The sequence below is a fragment of the Narcine bancroftii genome, chromosome 3 (genome assembly GCF_036971445.1).
Source record: "Narcine bancroftii isolate sNarBan1 chromosome 3, sNarBan1.hap1, whole genome shotgun sequence".
NCBI classification, from domain to species: domain Eukaryota; kingdom Metazoa; phylum Chordata; class Chondrichthyes; order Torpediniformes; family Narcinidae; genus Narcine; species Narcine bancroftii.
The window spans coordinates 260,828,902-260,851,963 of NC_091471.1; the positions used below are offsets into that span (position 1 = coordinate 260,828,902).

General features: G+C 44.9%; 1 protein-coding gene across 2 annotated transcripts; it reads right to left on the reverse strand.

The window, feature by feature from the left end:
- Positions 1–1,341: 1,341 nt before the first annotated feature.
- tmem59l (transmembrane protein 59-like) lies at positions 1,342–16,989 on the reverse strand. 2 transcript variants are annotated; one of them, XM_069927849.1, is made up of 8 exons: positions 16,718–16,989; positions 13,460–13,553; positions 12,792–12,886; positions 11,241–11,393; positions 10,604–10,745; positions 9,317–9,440; positions 7,334–7,451; positions 1,342–4,304 (listed from the first exon to the last, which is right to left on the reverse strand). In XM_069927849.1, the coding sequence occupies exons 1-8, from the start codon at positions 16,877–16,879 to the stop codon at positions 4,152–4,154; spliced, it is 1,041 nt and encodes a 346-aa protein (XP_069783950.1). In that variant the 5' UTR covers positions 16,880–16,989; the 3' UTR covers positions 1,342–4,151. The 2 variants fall into 2 exon arrangements, with proteins under 2 accessions (XP_069783950.1, XP_069783951.1); XM_069927850.1 differs by having other exon boundaries at positions 9,317–9,437; positions 16,718–16,987.
- Between the last annotated feature and the right edge of the window lie 6,073 nt (positions 16,990–23,062).

Below are 23,062 nucleotides of genomic sequence, written 5' to 3' on the forward strand. Positions count from 1 at the left end.
CAAGTTTGTAAATATGGGCTCCACATTTCACAAAATGTACGATATTTATCTCTTAAATTATAAGTAATTTTCTCAGGTGGAACTCCAAATTTCCGCACCTCATCTATCCATTCCCAGATCAGTATCTGACTTCCTCCCAACATCTCCCAGTAAAAATAACACTGGATCCTGGAGGGAATCGTACTCCAGTTACTTGTTCTAACATATTACCCATTTCAAACCAAAAAAGATTTAATTGTGCAACACTGCTAAGTCGAATGCAAAAAAAGTACCAACTTCCTGTCCACGAATCTGGCGCTGTCTATAAGGAGTTTGTACATGATCCCTGTGTCTGCGTGGGTTTCCTCCAGGTCCTCCAGTTTCCTCCCACTCTTCAAAACATACTGGGTTGTTGGTCAATTGAGTCAATCGGTGGCAAGGGCTTGAGGGCTGAAAGGGCCTGTTACAGTGCTACATGATTAAATTTAAATTTAAAAAAATGCTAGCTTTGTCAATGACACCTATATCCCACAACAGAATTACATAAAGCATCCGGTGATGGTGAAGGAAGAAATGATAAACAAGTTAGATGATGTGTGACATGGAGTAGAACTTGTAGAGTGGTGCTCCACTATTGCCATGGTCTTTCCAGGTGGAAGATGTTGAGGATTTAGATGCATTTGAAGAGTCTAATGATTACACAGATCATTTGGATCATGTACATCACACCCATGTAGTGTTTCTGCTCTAACCTGTTGGTAATAGCCACTGTCAATTAATTATCTGGGCAAATATTACACGCCAATGTTACCCTGGACAAAATATAATGGAAGAGTGCCGAGGGATTTAATGGGGAGCTGATAGGGCAATCCTGGGAGAGAAATACCAACCAGCAGTAGGGCCTCAGCAAACTCAGGATGGAATATGAGTATGTCCCTAACTGGAGATATTTATGGATCTCTGAATTAGTGACCACCTTGACTGATCAATTGTCATCATGGTTGGTGCTTTGGATGGTTGATAGGATATTAAGAAGTGATGTGAAAAAACCCCCACCTGGAATGAAGTCCAATCCAGTAGCTCTGCCAGCAATTCCATCCAATAGGATGCCAACACAAACTGGGATTTTCTCAGTTGGGGAAATCAGAAGGATCATGATTACAAATCACCCAGCAGCCACATCTTCTTTGGCCAGCCTTCCCTTTAATTTCTTGTCCCCAACAACTTCTTACAAAACCATGATTGAGTGACAAGATGCGTTAGTTGAGAAGTTCAGTGTCATTGTGCGGCCCAGGAGACTCAAGTCCACACTGGAGTTCAGTCTGAGGTTGGTGAGGTGCAATGAAGGACCAATGTGCAATGTTAATGTTTGACAAAGTTTTATTGAACATGCCCTTCCCTTACAAAACAGAAAGTTGGGAGCAAAAGTCAGGAATGGCAGAAGGAAGGAAATCCTGATGGAAAGGGAATGGTTACATAGTCAGACTGTAGGTATGGCTCCAACAATACACAAGCCAAAAGGATCCCAAGCTCCACCCAGTGGTGGGGCACACCTCAGGCAGGACTGCAGCAGAAAACCATTCAATTGGTCTCTTTCCCTTTGTGGTTAGGGAATTAAAGAATTTGCCAGGGTCCTCATCTGGTTCTCCACTCCCAATCACTTTTAGAAGCCCCAACCGGACTCCTGAAAGAGATTGAACGTCGCACAAAGTGCAGAATGAAGCTTGTAGAGTTCAAATGGCAACCAGTTTCTTTCTTGTGTAGATTTACCTTAAGAATGGCGTTGAGGAGGAGGTATTATTGATCACCCACACCCTCCTTCCTTCAACCTGTATTAGGAAAGGAAGGATTTAAACATGGTAGGAACTAACTTTATTTAGTGAACAAACCTTGCCCTTTAATGCCACGGGTTGGAGAAAGCTAGGGAATCTGATACGGGGACAACAGTATTTATGACAATGACCCTATTCAGTCTGACATTGAAGTGAGTACTTCCATTGCCTCTTCCTAGTTCTTCACACCACCCCTCACCACCAGCACGGACTCTCCCATGGGACAATGGTACTGTGTTTACTGCAGTGCACTCCTTGTCAGAGGCTCAGTTTGGACTCCGGAGCAGAAGTCACAAGCTGTTTTCAGGTGGCCAGAATAACCGACTGTTATGCGGCTGTCAGGTGGCCACCTAAAAGTGGAGAACCTGGCCAGGAGGAGCACTTACCTAACCTTCCTTGGGTAGGTATATTCTCCGGCTCGGAGAATCCCCCATTGCACCTGAAAGCAGCAGTGGGACTGCGGCCACAGTCCACAGGAGCCGACGTTCACTTGGACACAGCTCTCCTTCAGCCGGCACGTTCAGGTGACAGTAAGGCGTCTTCTCCGTGGCCTCCTGAACGTCCCAGCTGCACTCCCCCAGCTACGTCTGCCGGTGTATTATCTGCGTCCGAGCAGCTACAGAAAGCAGTTACAGATTCACACCATGGTCTACACAAAAGACGCAGGGATGCAATTCAGACATTGCTCTTTGACAGAGATAATTCCTTGCTAATGGGTGACTCCTTATCCTGAGACAATACCCTAGGTCCTTCATAATGGGATTTACGCTGCTGAACTTCCTTTCAAGCCAACAGTCTCAATTTACTTCATCTTTATATATACTGGACAGGAAATGTCCATTCTGCTTCATCTTCCCAAATATGAATATCCCTTAACCACAAGAATCAATTTAAATACCCTTCTCTACTTGCCTTTAATAATTCCAAAGCTCTTATCTACAAGCCTGATGGTTCAGCTTCTAGCTCGACAGGTAATGTTTCTTAAAGTTCCTGGGACCCAGGTTCCCATACCCACTTTTCTACTTTCCGGAGCCCCACTTTTTATGTCCTCTTTTCACTTACCTGGTTCCAGTTCCCACCTTTCAATTCACTGGGAACAGCTCCCTGGTGGATGCTGAAATGCCATTTCCTGATGCTTGAGAGCCTGGAATCTGGAGATAAAGTCTGAGAATAGAGGGTTGGCAAACAGAATTTCTCAGAAGTAGTTGCTCCGCCATGTCTATTCAAAGACTGATTGATCCGTGGGCTCTACGTCTGTTAAGTAGTTATAGTAGGGTGGAAAAAATAATTTAAAACTAACTGCTACAACCTCAATGACAGAAAGAACAGGCAATAGGGCTAAATGGCCTAATCATGCATTTATAGCTAACATTCTGGACTCTACTATATTACCTGAGCTCAAAAACCATCTTCATCATCCAATGCAATGAGTTCTTGGTCCACTTGAAGGGTACAGCCAGTTGAGGTCAATTAGCCTGGGTTGATGGCAGCAACTGTTCCCTTTTCTTAACCAAGAATGACTTCACCAACCTTCTGATTAAGTTATACCTGAATTACATCTGTCCAAATGGAGGACCTACACTATTTATTATGCAGGGTCAATCACGTGCTCAGCAAGATTATCTCTCTCAATTGTGAGTGATCCTCTCTGAGCAAAGGCTGAGGATGGACGGACAGACATTATATGGATGTATAGATGGGCCCTGGCCCATATCTCTTCCAAATTATGCCAGACCTAGTACAAGACATTTTCTTTTTGTTTTATCACCCAGGAAACTCTTCACTCCTCTTGACAGGACAGAAAAAATAGAGATAATTTAGAGGAAGAGAGGAAAGGAGAGGGAAAGAGAGAGAGAGAAAGTGGAGGAGAGAGAGAGGAAGGGAGAGAGAGAGGAAGGGAGAGAGAGAGGAAGGGGAGAGACAGACAGAGGGAGGGAGAGAAATAGAGGGAGAAAGAGGGGGAGAGAGAGTGAGAGAGAGATTTTACTCAGACCCCACCTTCTCTAGACTTATTTGCTTTCAAAGAACTGGAGATGGAGCTTTCTTTGATCAGAATAAGACACAAAAGCATCCAAGTTCCTCCCAGAATCCTGTAAGCTCCTTGTTTTGGGTTTGAAGATAAGAATGAGGATTTTGAGCTCCTGGGCTGTCCAACCTTAATGTGGGGGCTCCAGAGATTTTTAAGATTCTGTTGGATTCCAAAAAATGTAATCCTCTCCCTGGCCAGCAGTCTGGATCTACTTAACAATGGGTGAAGAAGGGGCAATCTTGTGTCAATATTGAAACCGCATCTTGAGCAAGCAAGACAGAAAATGTCCCTTTAAACTGGGAAATAAAGTTCTAGATGGCAGTTTTACTCAGGTCAACTTTCACAGGCAGAGGACCTACATCCTTCTCCTCGTCTGGATTCCGGATTGTGACAGCAATAACAGGGGATAGTCCAAACAAAGGGGTCTTCGCCACACTCTCCTGATCACCAGCAACGTTCAGAGGCTGCAAGTAAATGATAGAGACAGACAGAAAAACAGCTGATGAATAAGCAACAGATTTCCATCAGAGATTCCAGTGGAAGTTAGACCAACAGTATACCCTCTCTGCACTCAATCCTCCCATTAAATCCTCCCAGGTCAAGGACAGCACTGGTTAGATGAGTAAAGCTCCCTCTACACAATCCCAACAAACAATCCCAATACAGGTGGAGAATGGAGTAAGTATGGAGAAAGTTCCCTCTCCCCCATTTCAATGAAACATTACCAGGCAAATAGAGCATAAATTAAATATGGTGTGCAAAATGCACAAAGGTGCTGGAGACTCCGCAGCATATACCTATGGTGATGTGACCACCAGCCGACTGCAGGGGGCGATCTCTGTGCCTTCAGGAAGACAACCTAAGGGGCTGACTCCATCCGGCTGGCTGTCAATCAGCCGACCCAAATATAAACCTGAGCCAGCCCCTCCTGAGCCAGTTGCACGGGGAACCATCAAGGCATGAACTGGTGTTCTGACTTTTACTGGAATAAAGCCTGTTGTACGATCTTTTGAGTTTTGTGCTTGCTTGATGCTGCCTCAGCGCACCGCAATATCCTAGATATGGAGTAAAACTTCCTCTACGTGGTCCCATGAAACATATCTAGGGCAGAGAGACCATTGCTTATGGAGCAATCTTGTCTCTATACATTACTTCCATGGTAGTAAAGTGTGTATTAGATACAGAGTGAATCTCACACAAGACATTAATCACTTCCCAAGGAAGCTGTTGGGAGCGATGATCTCCTCACCTCCGATAAAAATTCATCCCTTAAAAGAAACATCACAGAACTTCTGTTTGGTTCTGGATGATGGCGGTGGCTGCAGCGGCTTCTCCAGACCTGATGCTGCCGCAACGGTTAAGTACGGTGCCGTGCAATAATTCTTAACTGATGAACATTGGACGGTAGAGCACTGTGGAGCCGTGGAAATGTAAAAACCGCGAAGTAAGGTGCAGACCTTTGGAAGAAAGCTGCGGCCTGGTCTGCTGTGGTAATCAGGCCTCTGTTGTGGGGACGAGACCTCCAGACTTCGATGTCGTTTGCTGTTGGTGGCCGAGGAGGAGACGCTGCAATGGGTTTAGCTGAGGAGGAGACGCTGCGGTGGGTTTAGCGGGGGAGTGCCAGAGCAGGCTGCCTGGCTGGGAGGATCAGGGGGGGTCTTTTGTGTTCTGCAGTGGAAGTGTCAGGGAGCCCAGTGGCCATGTTAAGTGCCTGGAGGTTGTGCCGTCTTGGAGAGCGGGGCTCTGTGGCAGATAGTGATGTCAGCGAGGAGGCCGTTGGGTCTCTCTATCACTATTGTGTCAAAGCTTGCAGCCCCTATGGACGTGTGAACTGCATGGCAGTTCTTCACTTCAAGCTACTAGACTTTTTTTAAATCAAAGTCTACGAAAATGTAACTTGTCTCCCCTGTGACTAACGTCTAGTTTTTCATATTTTACTGTATTGTTTTTATTTTATTCATTATGTAGCTCTGTGTAGGAGTGTCTCAGTCTCGTGTAGATTTTTTCTTGTCTTGTTTGGTGTAGGAATGGCGCGGTCTTGTGTTGTCTGCGTTGATTTGTGTAATCTTGTGATGCGTAGGTAGCATTATGGTTTAGAGGAACGTTATCTTGTTTTTTTTTACTGTGTACAATAAAGGTATTGTATCATCTTGATAAGTGTTGTGGAACTTGGAAAGAGATTCACTCAACAGAGGAAAGATTACACCACGTTAGCAATTAGCTTCAATTCACAGACGCTTGGCCCAGAAAAGGCACGTTCTTATCCACTGGGCTGTACTTCACATTATAGAAACGGTCACAACACTCGAGAAGATAATAAAACACTTGGAAGGATGCTTCTTGAACTGGGACATCATTACCATTAGCAAAGGCTGTGTAATCTGAGCCCGTGTCTCTAGAAAGAATACTGGGGAATAATCTGACAAAAATATTTTTGCTTCAGGGCTACAGAAGAGCTACATGCCGCCAGTGGAAAAGGTGGTGCCTCTGAGATGTTTTTTTTTCTGAAATGGCCTTCTCGCTGAGATCACGGTCAAATTTGTTTGACTTTATCAGTGCCCAAAACTCATTCATTCTGCTGTTTAACTTGAACAATTCTGGTCATTTTTCAAGATCAAAGGTTCAGCTGTGGTTATTTGCATAGATCCAACAAATGCTCCTTTTTTGTGGAATATTTGGAAGACTCTTTGCCTAGGTCCGATTTGGACCCCCTCTCATAATTATTTGTCTGTTACTTCGATGATTGCATTGGGGGCTGCTTCCTGAACTCATTCAGAACTTGAACATTACTTTGGATCCATTCAAAGCCCATAGAAACTCCAATCTTGATGATATATCGGCCCACTCAGTTTCCTTTAGGGAGTTGATTTCATTCCCCCCCCCCCTCCCTCTCTCTCTCTCTGTCACACCTGCTCCAATGAAAGGACATTCCAGACATGGCTTCCTGGATCAAGGTTTCCCCACTCCCACAATGGAGGGAAAAAAATAATCTGACAGGGCAGCACAGTTAGCATAGCAGTTCATGCAACACTGTTACAGCATCAGCAATAAGCACTTGGGGTTCGAATCCCATGCTGTTTGTAAGGAGTTTTTTTTTGTTCTCCCTGTGTCTGCGTGGGTTTTTTCCGGGGGCTCCAGTTTCCTCCATTGTTTGCAATGTACCAGGGGTGTAGGTTAATTGGGTGGCACGGACTTGTGGGCTGAAATTGCCTGTTACTGTGCTGTATGTCTAAAAGGCACCAGGCCTGAAAAGGGAACTGTTTCTCCATCCACAGTTGCTGGGCCACTTGCTTCCACAGGGAGATGTTGAGATGGGAATGGCTGACTTAGATTGAAGAAGGATCTGAATAAATACAAGAAGAAAGGAATACAAGGAGATAGTTATGGGGAGGTGGGGAAGGCTGAGAACAACCCAGTGTGGAGCTGAAAGACAAGCATTATTTAAATGGATTGATTCGTCTGTTTCTATAATGTAAAACCGCACACAAGTCACCTGTGACTTCACATGTTGATCTGGGGCAGTCACTAAACTTGCACAACTCAGCCACAGCATGACCACAATCGACAACACCAGGCAGCCAGCCAGGATCCAACGGGGTAGACCTGAGCGCCTGTGGTAACAAAGGAAAGGCATGTTATTCTGCACTCGTAATCCAACATCTAAGTGGGGTGCAATCTCCTGGCATCAAAGCAAGGCTGGGAAATAGCTTCTTCCTGCAGGTTGTGAGATTGATGAACAGTATCCTGTAACCGAGCAAATAATTCCAAATATTGTTATTTATTTCAAGTCATATCTGAATGTACATAGGTGATTTTTACATGTTGTGCATTGTGTGCGTGTGTATGTCCATCGTGGTCCAGAGAAACACTGTATCCTCTGGTTTTATATGCACAGTCAGATGACAATAAACTTGAGGGTGAAGCCTGATCTATCCTGACCTAGTCCAACCTATCCCGACCTATCCTGACCTAGCCTGATCTATCCCGACCTACGACCTATCCTGACCTAGCCTGATCTATCCCGATCTATGACCTATCCCGATCTATCCCGACCTAGCCCGATCTATCCTGATCTCGCCCGATCTATCCCGACCTATCTTGATCTATCCTGACCTATCCTGCCAGGGGTGTTGTGAAGAAAATCAGTTGTGTTCTGATCAATATTTATTCCAAAGACTAACAACACAAAAAAAATCAGATGGATAGATTTTTTGCTTTCTTGTTTAGAGAATTTTTAAGTGCTAAAAGACAAATTTTACAAAATCCTCTCTAGAGTTTCAGGATCTTTTATGTGGTATAGCTCAGCATTGTCTGTGCAAGGACACCAGATGCCTGCTCCATCCACTAGTTGCTATCTGAACCTGCAATAAGGCAAGTTAGCTTGGTTAGTGGAAGTCAGGGACATACTGGTTCCCAGCTGTGTAGAGATCAGTTTGCCATTAAAATCTCCTCAATGACTCCCTGCCTCACTACTGAGTACCTTGCTCCAGAATTAATAATGTCTGTCAACAATATCCCCAGCGCAAGTTCTCTTCCACAAAACGTGTGACCAGTGGAGGCACAGGAGACTAAAGAAGTTTAAATCTAGAGCAAAAACAAACTGCTGGAAGAACAGAATAGGTCAGGCAGCATCTATAGAGGGAAATGGACAGCCAATGTTTTGTCCTGAAGCCGGGGTTTTTTTTTAACCCTTTGGGCTCTGACCTGATTAATCCTGATTAATTGGAAGATTAATCCAATTACAACAGCCAATGGCCCAAGGCCAAGTACAGACATTCTGGAGCGTCCATTCCAGGTAATTTACATGGAAAAAACTGCAAGGGGTGTAGATCCATTTATTGTGGGGCGGATCCAAACCTTGATTGGCAGCTGGTGTTTCCTCCGACTAGGTAGGGGGCAGAGCTGTTACATGACAGCCACAACCTTTCCCAATACAAGTATGAATCAGCTGGTGGTTGGGTATAAAACCAATCCCAGAAACCGGTGACATAGAGTATATGCGCTTGTTGTTAATCCCTGAAAACTGGGACACAGAGTGCAAAGAGTTAACCCAAGACACAGACTGTCCATTTCCTGCTGCCTGACCTACTGAAGTTCTCCAGCAGTTTGCTTTTTGCCATGGGGATCCATGCCCTCTTCAGTATCCATTCAGGTTCTGACCATCTATTTGGTTTCCCAGAACTCTGGGTAATTAATGGTCTTCATCTATGGAAAATGAAAATGAAGCTGAATGAAGGATATATTGGTCTAATCAGATTAATTCTAGTATATTCCAAATCACATTGTAAAGTGCTAGGATGTCTTGAATGAGCTGAATTGGAGTTACAATAATCTAGGTCTAATGAATGAGACCAGATGAGTTGAAGGAAGTTCATCTCCCAACATTGCATGGACACTTTATCAGTATGAGTTTGTCACCAGCATAACCACAATGTCATTGGATTTGGTGGGGTCAGTGGTCAGTCAGCTCTCATACCGTGACATGCAGCCCAAGAAGTCGTGTTGCGATTGCGAGCCCTCTTGATCTGTGAACTTCTCTTTCAATACTGGCTCTGGGATCATCCTGCTGTCTGGACCCTTCTTTACATCTTCGACAACTGCTGGAAGCAACGAGGAAGATTGTGATGATAGCATTAACTGCAGATGCCAGAAAGGAAAATTCAGAGGGGCTGTCCACTGCCAGATTCCAGCTTCCTGCCAGTTAAGTGAGTAACAAAAGAACTTGGGTTGAGGTTACCTGCGCAACAGAATAACCTACAGGAATTTGACTCTTTGACACAAACCCAGATCAGGAAAAGCCCAGGGCAGGGTAATGTGATCCCTCAATCTTACCTTAATCCTGCCTTGGATAAGTATCCTATCAGGCCATTTCCACAATCCTATTTCACATAACAAACATCTGGAATTTCAGCTCATATTCTAGTCTGACAATGCCTCATTGGTACAGAAGGAAAGCTGAACAGGGCAATAACTCTTAGATGGGCCTGTTTATTCTGTAAAGGAAAAAGATCCTGTGATCAGGTTCTGCAAAGCATAGGGGTCTCCTCATTACTATTGCCCTTACCCTAATGATCTCAAGTCTGAATATGGGATCTTGCTGTGCATAAACTGCTGATACCAAAGAGTGGAGAAGGATGCAAGGGTCCTTGTCACGGTTCATCCCCAACAGCAGTGTGACAGAGGACTCTCTGATCTACAGACTGTTCCCAGGGTTGAACACACAGTCAGACATCCAGAACGGCTGGAACACCATCAACTTGGTGAACCAGAAATTTTGGTCTGCCCGGAACTTGTTGGTCTTTCAGCAGATGGAGACATCAGTGAGGGAAAGCTGCCGACTGGCACATTCCAGGCTGGAGGAGTACGGGCTGAGTGATGCACTGAGGCTTGGTCCAGCCAACGCGAGGGTGCTGTAGGGGGAAGGACCACTGTCTACAGTCCTCCCATTACCAGGCATTGAGGAGCTGAAACCAAGGAGAAGTCTCTCCAACAACAGGGGAGGGTGGTGGGGAGAAGCAACAAGGTGGCTCAGTGGTGGCAATGGTGTAAAAAGAATCGAATGCAACAATGTGCAGTATAGGGATGAAACTAAGGCTGGGAAGAGACTTTGAACAGTTTTCCTTTAGTAAATAAAGTCTATTTTTGGTTTAAAAAAAAACTGCTGATACGTTCACCCTCTAAACAACATGTTTGAACAACCCTGACTGATATTTCTGGCCATCACTCAGAGAGAGAATTCTTTCCCTTCATCTGATCAACTCACCTGGTCGTGGTTCCAGGGTTGCAGGAAACATCTTTGTCCCCAGCTCCTTGTGATACCCAGGGATCCAATCCTGGAGATTCTCTGTCTCAATGGGTTGGGAGGGCTGTAGCTCCAGGGATGAGAACTCTACTTCAGGGTTAGCCTAGAGAACAGGAGAATGACACAAAACTCGGTCCAGGATGAAGAGATGGGCAGAGTTTGGGGCAGATGAAAGGGATGATGAGGGCCAGTGTGTCATGGATGGGTGTTGTTTAGGGGCAGGGGATGATGTGGTCTCAGAAGAGGGCAGAATATCAGAGATGGGAGTGTGTGCAGGGAAGGAGGGGTTGGGTGTCAGACAGTGAAGGTACTGGCAAAAGGTGAGGTGTTGGAGAGAGAGAAAGTTATTATTGATCTGAATGTTTCAGGATGGGTGTTGGAGGGGGAGTGAACAAGGTTGGTGGTCAGAAAGGATCCAAGGCATGAAGTTTGGGGATTATGGGTTGATACGATGTGGAGTTCAGAGGTTTATAGCTTAGTTAGCTGTGAGATAGGATTTATATTGGCTTGGTTAGCCATGGGGAAATCGGGATTTGGGGGTTGCTTGCAGTGGAGATTTGTGGATTGTGTCGCAGGGTTTACCAAAGGTTTGCATTACCTGAAACACCACAACCTTGCCATCATCAGCCTGCAGGTAGAAGGTCCAGGTGGAGGAGATAAAACTCTGAGCCGAGTTGACAAAATCAGTGCACAGGCTGGACACATAGTCAAAGAGCGAGAATGAGGGGACTTCAGGAGGAGTTGTTAGAAGCTGCAAGCGATACAGAGTTTTACTTCAGAGTACCAACGTGAACACATGAACCTTGTCAGAGCAGCTCTGAGTCGCAGCTTCCCCAGTAATAAGCAAGCTGATCTTGCAAGGTCTCGGGACCAATTCATGGCTCAACTTCAGTCCTCATAAAGTAGGAGAGGCTTTAACCACCTGCCCCCTGTATTGATTGGACCAGACAAATAATCCTCAAGCATTTTCTGATCATCATAGACACCAATGGATTTTACGCAATGGCTATTTGACCCATCACATCTGTGTAGGAAAGAGCTCGCTATATGACTGCAAGGACATCACCAATAAAATACATATAATGTCCCTGCATGCAAAAGTCACCAAATAAAGATTGCAGCAGGAATAGTGAATTATTTCCCCCCCCCCCTCCCCACCTTGTTCAGGGTGAGAATCCTCCTCACTGAGCCCACTTAGGCCTTACTAGTACCAGACTCCGTTCTGTGCCTCAGGTGGGAAGGGACAATTGGCAGAGGGGTTAATTGAGGAAAAAAGGTGCGCCAGGGAAAATAGCGAAGTTTCCCATGAGCAGGCTATAACCACTGAAACATTTAGAGCAGACATCCATCCGTGGGCTCCATGGATTAAATCCAATTATTCAAAACTAATCTTTCTATTAAACAGGCAGCCTCATGATATATGCTGTCTCCCAGTTCCACTGTGGCTGAAGGATAACAATGTCTTGGGACAGTACCCAAAATGCTGGAGAAACTCAACAGCCCCTGCAGTGTTCACAGAAAGCAAAAGGCAGTCGATGCTTTTAGGCCCGAGGCCTTCTTCAGGAGTGCACTTTTCATTCCAGAAGGAGGGCTCAGGGCTGAAAGGTTAACTGCCTTTACTCTCTGTGGTTGCTGGGTGGCCTCCAAAGTTTTGTGAACTACTCTGGACCCCAGCATCTGCAGATTTTGTGTTTACCAGCACAAAGTCTTCGAGCCCTGACAAGTTACCAAGTGTTACAGCCATTCTCACCACGAATGAAAGCAAATAGAAGAAAGTACAAATGAAATAGCTTCCAACGTCTCAGTATGTGAGATCTGAGTCCCATTCCAACCTACAAATATGACCAAATTCCCAAGACAGCCCTGACCTCATGTCAGGTCAGAATCTCATGTCGGGCCACGCAGGTGGATATGAAATATTCCACACAATTTACTCCTCGCAGATGAAGGGATTTTGTTTTTATGTAAATTGGCTGTCAAAGAACCCATGTTCTTGCTAAACAAATACTTTGTTCTCTGAAACTTCTGTGTGACGCTCTTTTCCCAGCTGCCTGTCCATCTAAGATTCCCCTTGTATTTTCACACAGACTTCTCTGATTTATGCTTCACAGTTTTCTGCAGGCTGATTGCAGCCAGAGTGAGAAGTTACCTGTTTCTGTTTCCTCTCCGCTTCTTGGAACTGTTTCCTGCAGCCAGTGTTACAGCCATACTGGTCCTCCGAGTGACTGTATGCCTCCAGACATGCTGCAATCACAAGCACACAGATCACTCTCACGTCAAGAAAAAATGCTTCCTCTCCATTCCCTTCCTTTCCCCACCTACTCTATAAAGAGGAGTGTTAAGGCGAGCAAGTTACATTAAAGAAGAGGGAAACTAACTCCATCATCCATCAAGATAATGTCTGATCCATGACCTAACCGCAGCCACCGTCTTTCTATTGGGGGATGAGAGGTGGAGAGGGTGAGCAAATTTAAGTTCATGGGAGTCACTATCTCCGAGGATCTTTCCTGGACCCAACACACCAATTACATCGTAAAGAAAGCACCTCAGGGCCTTTACTTCCTCAAGAGTTTGTGGAGGTTCGGCATAACATCAGAAACCCTGGCAAATTTCTACAGATGTCTAGTGGGAAGGGTGCTGACCAGCAGCATCACACCAGGGCACCAATCCACCTGAACGTAAAGCCTTGCAAAAGGTAGTGGACACAGCCCAGGACATACAGACAAGTCCCTCCCTTTCATCAAGAACATCTACAAGGTTTTACTAGATATCGTGGGAATCTGAAATTCCTGGGAGCAAAGTGTCTCCGATCCTCACCTGCCTCACACTCAGCTCTTGTGCTGTTCAAGCCACTGATGCCATCCACAAACTGGCAGATAGAGAGAAGGCGGCACCCTCGCTGACATGCCCCCTACAGGGGAAACACAAACAGGCATCACTCCACAAAAAGCAAGCAGCGTGTGGGTCTCAAACACAATTCTTCTCAGCTTTGTGGAGAGGCAATAGTTTTACATTTGTAAACTAACAAAACAATCCAAACAATGTTATACACCACTGATTGGCTCAAGAGGAAAATTTCAACAAGATAAAAAAATCAGATGCAAGTGAGCATAATTTCACAGATTCTTATGACGTACAAGAAAACTATTGGCCTCATTGAGTCCATGCCACATCTAAAATCAATCTTATCAATTCCATTCCACCCATTTATTAATAATTACTAGAGGTCTACAAGATTATAAGAGGCAGAGAAACGCCTGCACCTTTTTCCCAGGGCAGGAGTTGCAAACACCAGAGGACATGCAATGAAAGGATGAAAGTTTAGGGGAGACATCGGGTTTTTTTTTTACACAGAGAGTTGTGGGGGCCTAGTAGGGGTGGAGTGGAGGCTGGAACAATAGGGGCATTCAAGAGACTGCTAGACAAATGCATGGATGAAAGAAAAACAGAGGTTACTTGCAGGATAGCTGGCGTTGTACGTGAAATAAAACACCCACTGTGGAGGTCAGTAGAGCTATGCTAAGTTTTAATTGGAACAACATAACGATGGGGTTTCACCTTTTCATTTTTTTGCTCTATAATGTTGGCATGCCTCTGGCATGGAGCCAATTACAACTGCATTAATGGAAGAATATTCAATGCCAACTGAGGAATGGAATGCAGCATTTAGCAGATTGGCTGTAGTAAATGGTGCTGCCCTTTGGCTGATGGCTTTTGTTCGCATTGCTTGGAGTCTTGCTTGTTCTTCCTCAGCAACTCATGGAATGCCTGGTGGCATCAGCACTGGGGCGGGCTTGGTCTTGTTCCTCAGTTTCCTGCTGCCTGCTCCTTGTTTGTCTGGAGGCCTGAGCACTGAGGCGGGCCTGGTGTTGCTTTGGCCACTTGTTTTTATTCTGAATATATATTGATGCACAGCACTGTAACCAATTAAGGTGTCCCTGGTGCAAGTTCAAATTTTTTTTGAACTTTTGAACTTCATGACCTTAAAATGTGATCATGACATTCAGCATCAAATGTTACCACAATTATAGTAAACAGTTATGCAAGTCAGTGCTAGTAAATACTTGTATAATAGACAATAATGCAACCTCAAAACACTTTTGAGGTTCATATGTCCTTAAAGATTAAATTCAATGTGGGCATGACATCCAGTGTCAAATGTTACTCTTATTGAACCTTCTTGGACATTTCTGGAGTGCTCCATATTGATTTGCATGGAGAACAGACAAACAAAAAGACATACATGCACGAATATATTCGATGAGGTAGGGAGGGTTTTGTTTATTTTTCAATGTTTTTTTTGGTAAACTCTGGTTGGCACAACATCATGGGCTGCAGGGCCTATACCGTGTTGTAATGTTCAATGTTCTATTTTCCTGTAATATGTACTCTTTCACAGGCCTATCAACTACACCCTGATTCTCCTGCCACTCATCTACACAAGGGGTAATTTACAGTGGCCAGTTAATTTATCAACTAGCATATGACAAACACCAGTGGTTACTACATGTTGGATACCATCCATCTGGGCAAAAACATTTTAATCAGCTTAAGAGTTTTATTCACCTTCTCCTGAAGGTTTCCCTGAATAATGATTCCTCCTGGGTGTGAATCCTTCAACAAACCATTCTTACTGTTAGAGGAATCCCACAGACAGTGACTCTCACTGGGATACATGTTCCCCTGCCACTCACTTATATCGGGGCATGGATCATGGAGATATTAATTCTCACTGGTGTATGTCTAAAGTAACGGACACTGATTCTCATTGGGATATGATTTTCAAAGCTCAGCCTGGGTTCATTAGTACTGTATCTATGTGGATATTAAATGAATCAGGCACCAGTGGTGCCCTGGCTGAATATCCTTCTGACTCCCTCGACCAAAACTGGCCCAGCTGGTGTCATTTTTCTCTGTAGAATTTGTGTTTGCCTCTGTGGTATGTAGAGGCCAATATTACACTGCTTCCAAAACCCTCACTGCTCTTGGAAAGAGTGTGTGAATACAATTATACATGTCACGAATTACTAGCTTCACTGAAAGAGATTTTACAAAATTCAACCCCACCCCACCGATTATGTAGATGCACCGGCGATTGGATGAAAACTGGATGTTAATTTCCTTCTTGCGAGTCTGATAAACCGTAGAATCAATGTCAGCTCTTTCCTCATCTGTTAGTGTATGGGAGCAGATGGGACATGAGTACATTACACCCACCTCAATCTGTCATCCACACAATAGGATGTGTGCTGCAGTAACCCGCTTCGCATCAAAGCCTTGTGTTCAAAGATTAATCGGGGAAAGAAAAAGCTTTCCCTCTGCCTAACAATTATTGGAAATCACATTGGAGTTCTTGCAAGATCATATGTTTTGTCTACTCACTTAACCTACCCTGTTAGCTGGTACTTGTCACCAGCATTCACTGGAAATTGTGCTGCAGACTTCGGGAGCTTTTCAATAAATCTGCTCAATCTTTATTCCGCCTTGATAATTGTTTGCAAAACAACCACCATTAACCAACAAAGACCATCACACCCCCTCACCCCGCAGCCTATCTTCAACAGACGAAGTCTCTTCTTTCTGCTGCACTTTCTCATGTTCTTCTTAGACCCCATCATCTCATCCTATTCTCCCCATACCTTTCTTTTATCCCTCATTCGCATTCCCTTGCTCCTTAATCCCTCGTCCCCATTTCACCTCCTTCTTCCTCTATTCCCCCATCCCTTTTGCATTTCTCTTTTGGGTTCTTCATCCCTCCCTGTCTCCTCGTGATCCATTCTCTCCACACCCCTCTCCTTCATCCCCCTTTCAACCTCCATCCCTTGTCCTCTCCCTCCATCCTCTCTCCGTTCCCTCTCCTTAAGCATCCCTTACCTTCTCTTCCTCTTTCACCGCCCCCCCCATCCCTTTCCCTCTCCGTCCACCTCCTCCATCTTCTTGTTTTTCTCCCTCTCTCTCTCTCTCTCTCTCTCCTCTCTCCTCTCCTCTCCTCTCCTCTCCACCCCCCCCCCCCCCACCCCCCGTCCCCGTTTGTGCAACCGAGCTCCGGCGACCGTGCAAGACAAGCTGCCTTACCCTGGACCGCCCGGTCAGCGGGAAGGTTCTGCGGCACAGCCTCTGGCACTGAGCTGTGTCCCCGACCAGGCCGTCCAAGGGATCAGCGACGGTGGGGCTGCAGGAGGCGGCGGCGGCCGACAGGAAGAGAAGAGCGGCGCGGATGCCGCCAGTTGCTGCCATTGTTCGGACTCAACGCGACGGCGAGAGTCCGCAGCGGAGCCCGGGGCTGCGGTGTAGCCGGCTGACGTCAGCGCAGTGACAGAGCGAGCACGGGCATCAAGGCAGGAGCAGCGGGGAAGGGGAGGGGGTGTCGAGGGGCGATGCCAGGGAGCATGAATACTAGACCAGTGATACCGGACACGGGCATCAAGGCAGGAGCAGCGGGGAAGGGGAGGGGGTGTCGAGGGGCGATGCCAGGGAGCATGAATACTAGACCAGTGATACCGGACACGGGCATCAAGGCAGGAGCAGCGGGGAAGGGGAGGGGGTGTCGAGGGGCGATGCCAGGGAGCATGAATACTAGACCAGTGATACCGGACACGGGCATTAAAGCAGGAGCAGTGGGGAATGGGGGGGCAGTGGGGAATGGGGGGGCAGTGGGGAATGGGGGGGCAGTGGGGAATGGGGGGGGCAGTGGGGAATGGGGGGGCAGTGGGGAATGGGGGGGCAGTGGGGAATGGGGGGGCAGTGGGGAATGGGGGGGCAGTGGGGAATGGGGGGGCAGTGGGGAATGGGGGGCAGTGGGGAATGGGGGGGCAGTGGGGAATGGGGGTGCAGTGGGGAATGGGGGTGCAGTGGGGAATGGGGGTGCAGTGGGGAATTGGGGTGGGGGGGCAGTGGGGAATTGGGGTGGGGGCAGTGGGGAATTGGGGTGGGGGGCAGTGGGGAATTGGGGTGGGGGGGCAGTGGGGAATGGGGGGCAGTGGGGAATTGGGGTGGGGGGCAGTGGGGAATTGGGGTGGGGGGCAGTGGGGAATTGGGGTGGGGTGCAGTGGGGAATTGGGGTGGGGGGCAGTGGGGAATTGGGGTGGGGGGGCAGTGGGGAATTGGGGTGGGGGGGCAGTGGGGAATTGGTGTGGAGGGGCAGTGGGGAATTGGGGTGGGGGGCAGTGGGGAATTGGGGTGGGGGGCAGTGGGGAATTGGGGTGGGGGGCAGTGGGGAATGGGGGGGCAGTGGGGAATGGGGGTCAGTTGAGGAGCACCGACACTGGACCCTGGGCTCAATAATGGGGCAGCTGCTGCAGAAAATTACCTTCAACCTGTCATTGCAGGTATGGGAACCCTACTTACAAAATGTAGGGTGGGCTACGAAATAAATATTTATTTTCTATTTATTTATTGAAATTTAGATTAAAATAATTGGGCCCCTTCCTTATTGAATTGGATTTCAGATCTAGATAACTCCTCTTTTCTTTTTCCTCTTCTGTTCTTTCTCTTGTTTCTTCTCCTTTTCCCTTTTTCATCTTTCTTCATTAGGGGTTTGGGTTGAGGGATAGGGATAGGGAACATGTATTAATGATTCACATTTAATTACCTATCTGTGATGATAATTTGATATTATTTGTTGATAAAATCAAACTAAGTATTCAAAAAAAATACAGCGGCTTGAACACTGGGGTAACAATAATATAGGGGCATAAATACTCAGGGTTTCATCTCTGATACTAAAGCACAGTTGGAACGAAGTCCTATTGAGTCATTATTACCTAAGTATTTACAGGTACATAAATGCAAATAGGTTGTAGGGAGTACATTAATAGAGTTTAATACAGGAGAATTCATAATGGAAAATTAGTTCTGAGGCTTTACAACATTTAGAAACATCTGCAATGTTAATACTGGAAGTTAAGTAGCAAGTAGCATTAATATTGGGGCACTAATCACTGGACAACAAAGATTTTGCTTCCTGAACACTTTTGGTGTATTTTATGGATGTTCATGAAAATCATCATAAAATTCTCCTATCACATTCACCTTTTATTAAAAGAATATAACTTATTTTGTGGTTTCCTGTCATATTTTAAGTCTATTAGTATATTGCCCACAAAGCAAGCTGTTTTGGTCAGTCCAAGTGTGCCTGGGCACATCCTTAGTGCAGGTGCTATGCAAATATTGTCTAAGGCCTGGGCATGCTTAGACAGGGTAGATGCAGATAGGTTATAAAAGCAGCTCACATATAAAGATGCTGTGCATTACATTGATTATAGTATGAATGCATGTTGATGCACATTTTCTTCAGGAGTGTACTTAACAGTAGCATTTATTGAGGAGTCACGTGATGGAGTAGTGGCTGGTAGGAGAATACCAGCCCTCTCGAGAAAAGAAGGAAAAAAATGAAGAAAAAACAAAGCCCCAGACACACAAATCACAACAAATAAAAAATAAAGGTGTGGAGAAAATGGCACCTAAGAAAGAAAAACCAAAAACAACGGGAAGAAAAGAAGAAGGAAAGATGCCGGAAGAGAAAGGTGCACGATAAAGCAGGGACCTGCTGTGGAAAGAGGAGCCCGCTCCCCGAGGTTAGTGGAGACCCTGCAGGGTCGCGACCCACCGACCACAGGACTGCAAAAATGGCTCTCTGAGCAAAACAGAGGTGCGCAGATGTGCACAACAAGGAGAACACCGACTGGAGGGGGGACCAGCTGTGGAGTGAAACTCCACAGCACAAACAGCTGACAGCAGGACTCCCAACTGGAAGATAAAGAAAGCAACGGGAAAGGGAGGGGTGAGAAAGAAAAAAGGAAGCAAGAGACACAACAGATAACCAGCCCAGAAGAAGAGGACCAACATCAAGAAACCATGGAAAAAGATACCCAACAAATTGAGACAACAAGAAAGTCAGAGGAGACACCGATACAAGGTAGAGAAATAGAAGATACAAACCCAAGAGCAGACACAGAAGAAGAAGAAAAAGAACACCAAGCTCTGCACAGAGGAATAGGAGGTAAAATGAATGGACAGTACATAGATAAAAGATTTTTTCAAAAACAAATGAAAGCATTAAAGGAATGGTTGACACTAGAATTTAGTGAAATGGAAAGAAAAATGAAAAGTACAGAAGAAAAAGTGAGTAGAATAGAGCTGGTCATAACAGTAAAGGATTAGAAAATGTGGAAGAACGTGTAATGGCTGTATAAATGAAAGAGAATGACTTAAAAAGAAAATTGGAAGAAAGTGACAAAAAAGTTAAAGAAACACAGGAGTTGTTAGCTCAGAAGATGAATATAATGGAAAACTATAGTAGACACATGACATCCTGTTTTGCGGAAACTGCCAAAATGTTTTGCCTGGAAGTCAGCCTGAAGAAAACTGAGGTCCTCCATCAGCCAGCTTCCCACCAAGACCACCAGCCCCCCCACATCTCCATCGGGCACACTGAACTCAAAACGGTCAACCAGTTTACCTACCTCGGCTGCACCATTTCATCTGATGCAAGGATCGACAAAGAGATAGACAACAGACTCACCAAGGCAAATAGCGCCTTTGGAAGATTACACAAAAGAGTCTGGAAAAACAACCACCTGAAGAAACACACAAAGATCAGCGTGTACAGAGCCGTTGTCATACCCACGCTCCTGTTCGGCTCCGAATCATGGGTCCTCTACCGGCATCACCTACGGCTCCTAGAATGCTTCCATCAGTGCTGTCTCCGCTCCATCCTCAATATTCATTGGAATGACTTCATCACCAACATCGAAGTACTCAAGCTGGCAGAGACCGCAAGCATCGAATCCCTGCTGCTGAAGACCCAACTGCGCTGGGTGGGTCACATCTCCAGAATGGAGGACCATCGCTGTCCCTAGATCGTGTTCTATGGCGAACTCTCCACTGGCCACCGAGACAGAAGTGCACCAAAGAAGAGGTACAAGGACTGCTTAAAGAAATCTCTTGGTGCCTGCTGCATTGACCACTGCCAGTGGGCTGATATCACATCCAATCGTGCATCTTGGTGCCTCACAGTTCGGCAGGCAGCAACCTCCTTTGAAGAAGACCACAGAGCCCACCTCACTGACAAAAGACAAAGGAGGAAAAACCCAACACCCAACCCAAACCAACCAATTTTCCCTTGCAACCACTGCAATCATGCCTGCCTGTCCCGCATCGGACTTGTCAGTCACCAACAAGCCTGCAGCAGACGTGGACATACCCCTCCATAAATCTTCGTCCGCGAAGCCAAGCCAAAGAAGAGTAGGCGAAACAATATAAAGATAGTGGGCCTTAAGGAAAATGAAGAAGGCAAAGATATGAAAGAATTTATAAAAGAATGGATCCCACAAGTCCTGGGAATGCCAGAAATGCAGGAAGGAATGGAAATAGAAAGGGCACACAGAACATTAGCCCTGAAACCACAGTCACAACAAAAACCAAGATCCGTTTTAGTAAAATTTCTGAGATACACGACCAGAGAAAATATATTGGAGAAGGCAATTAATAAAATTAGAGAAGACAAAAAAACCACTGGAATACAAAGGTCAAAATAATTTTTTCTACCCAGACATAAGTTTTGAGCTTCTAAAGAAGAGGAAGGAGTTTAATGCAGCAAAATCGATCCTATGGAAGAAAGGCTATAAATTTATGTTAAGATATCCAGCGATGCTTAAAATAGTTATCCCGGGGGAGCAAAACAGACACTTCTTGGATCCGGAGAAAGCACGAGAATTTGCAGAATGCCTACAAGACAGAAAGAGAGATGAAGAAATGTAACAAGAACAAAGAATGACAACAAACTACATACAAAGAAGTAAAAATAATGTATAAGTAAGAACTAAAGGAGGGAAGAAAGAGGGATATAAGGGAGAAGGGTGAAAAAAAAGAGGAGGGGTTAAAAAAAATGGAAAAGAGAAGAAAAGAGGGGGAGCTTTGTTGTAATGTGAAGATAAAAGTCTTTTCTGGAGGGGGCTGGGTGGGAGAGAATAACAGGGGAAATGTGGTTGCCCGGCAAGGGACAAGGGGAAACTCAGAGGGGGGGGGGACACTTGGGGTTAAGGGAATTTTAGATGTGGGAATGGTTGAAATATTTTATGTTTTAGAAGTGTTGTCATACAGTGCGTTCAAAAAAAGAAAATTGAGAAATGAAAATAGGGAAAAGGGGAAAGGTGGTGGTGAGGAAGCGGAAATGAGATGTAAACAGAGTATGAGATGGCCATGTTGAACTATATGACTATAAATATTAACGGAATACATAACCAAATCAAAAGGAAGAGGCTATTAAATTTACTGAAAAAAGAAAAAATAGATATAGCATTCGTGCAGGAAACGCATCTAACTGAAGTGAAACACAATAAATTAAGGACTGGGTAGGGCACGTAACGGCAGCATTATATAATTCAAAAGCCAGAGGTGTAGCTATATTAATCAATGAAAATGTACCAATCAAAATAGAGGACGAAATAATAGATCCAGCAGGGAGATATGTAATGTTAAAACGTCAGATATATTCAGAACTCTGGAATTTGGTTAATATATATGCACCTAATGAAGAGGTTCAAAAGTTTATGCAAGATATTTTTTTTGAAGATTGTAGATATGCAGGGGAATATATTGATAGGAGGGGACTTTAACCTTAATTTGGATTCAAAGATGGATAAAACTGGACAAAAGACTAGCAGAAAGAACAAAGTAACCAAATTTATGGTTAAATCAATGCAGGAAATGCAACTTTTGGATATATGGAGGAGACAACATCCAAAGGAGAAGGAATACTCGTATTATTCGAGTAGACATAAGACATACTCAAGGATTGACCTGTTCCTGTTGTCAGCCCATATTGAAGGGAGAGTTAGGAAAACAGAATATAAAGCTGTATAGTTATCTGATCTCTGACCCCTGTTATGAGCATAGAACTGGAGGACATCCCACCAAGAACATATAGATGGAGATTAAACTTCATGCTACTTAAAAGACAGGATTTTAGAGAATTTATTGAGCGCCAAATTAAAATGTACTTTGAAATAAATACGGAATCAGTGAAAGACAAATTTATATTATGGGATGCAATGAAAGTCTTCATCAGAGGGCAGATAATAAGTTATGTAACTAAGATGAAAAAGGACTACAATCGGGAAATAGAACAGCTGGGAAGGGCAATGGTAAGTACAGAAAAAGAACTAGCAACAAGGGAAGATACAACAAAAAGAAGAGAATTGGCGGACAAAAAAATAAAAAACAAAACACTACAAATGTATAAGGTGGAGAAGAACATAATGAAAATAAAGCAGAAGTATTATGAGCTAGGAGAAAAACGCTCAAAATACTAGCCTGGCAGCTTAAAACAGAACAAGCTAAAAGAATGGTATTGGCATCAAGGAAAAAGGACAAACAAATTACATATAACCCAACAGAGATCAATGAAAACTTTAAGGA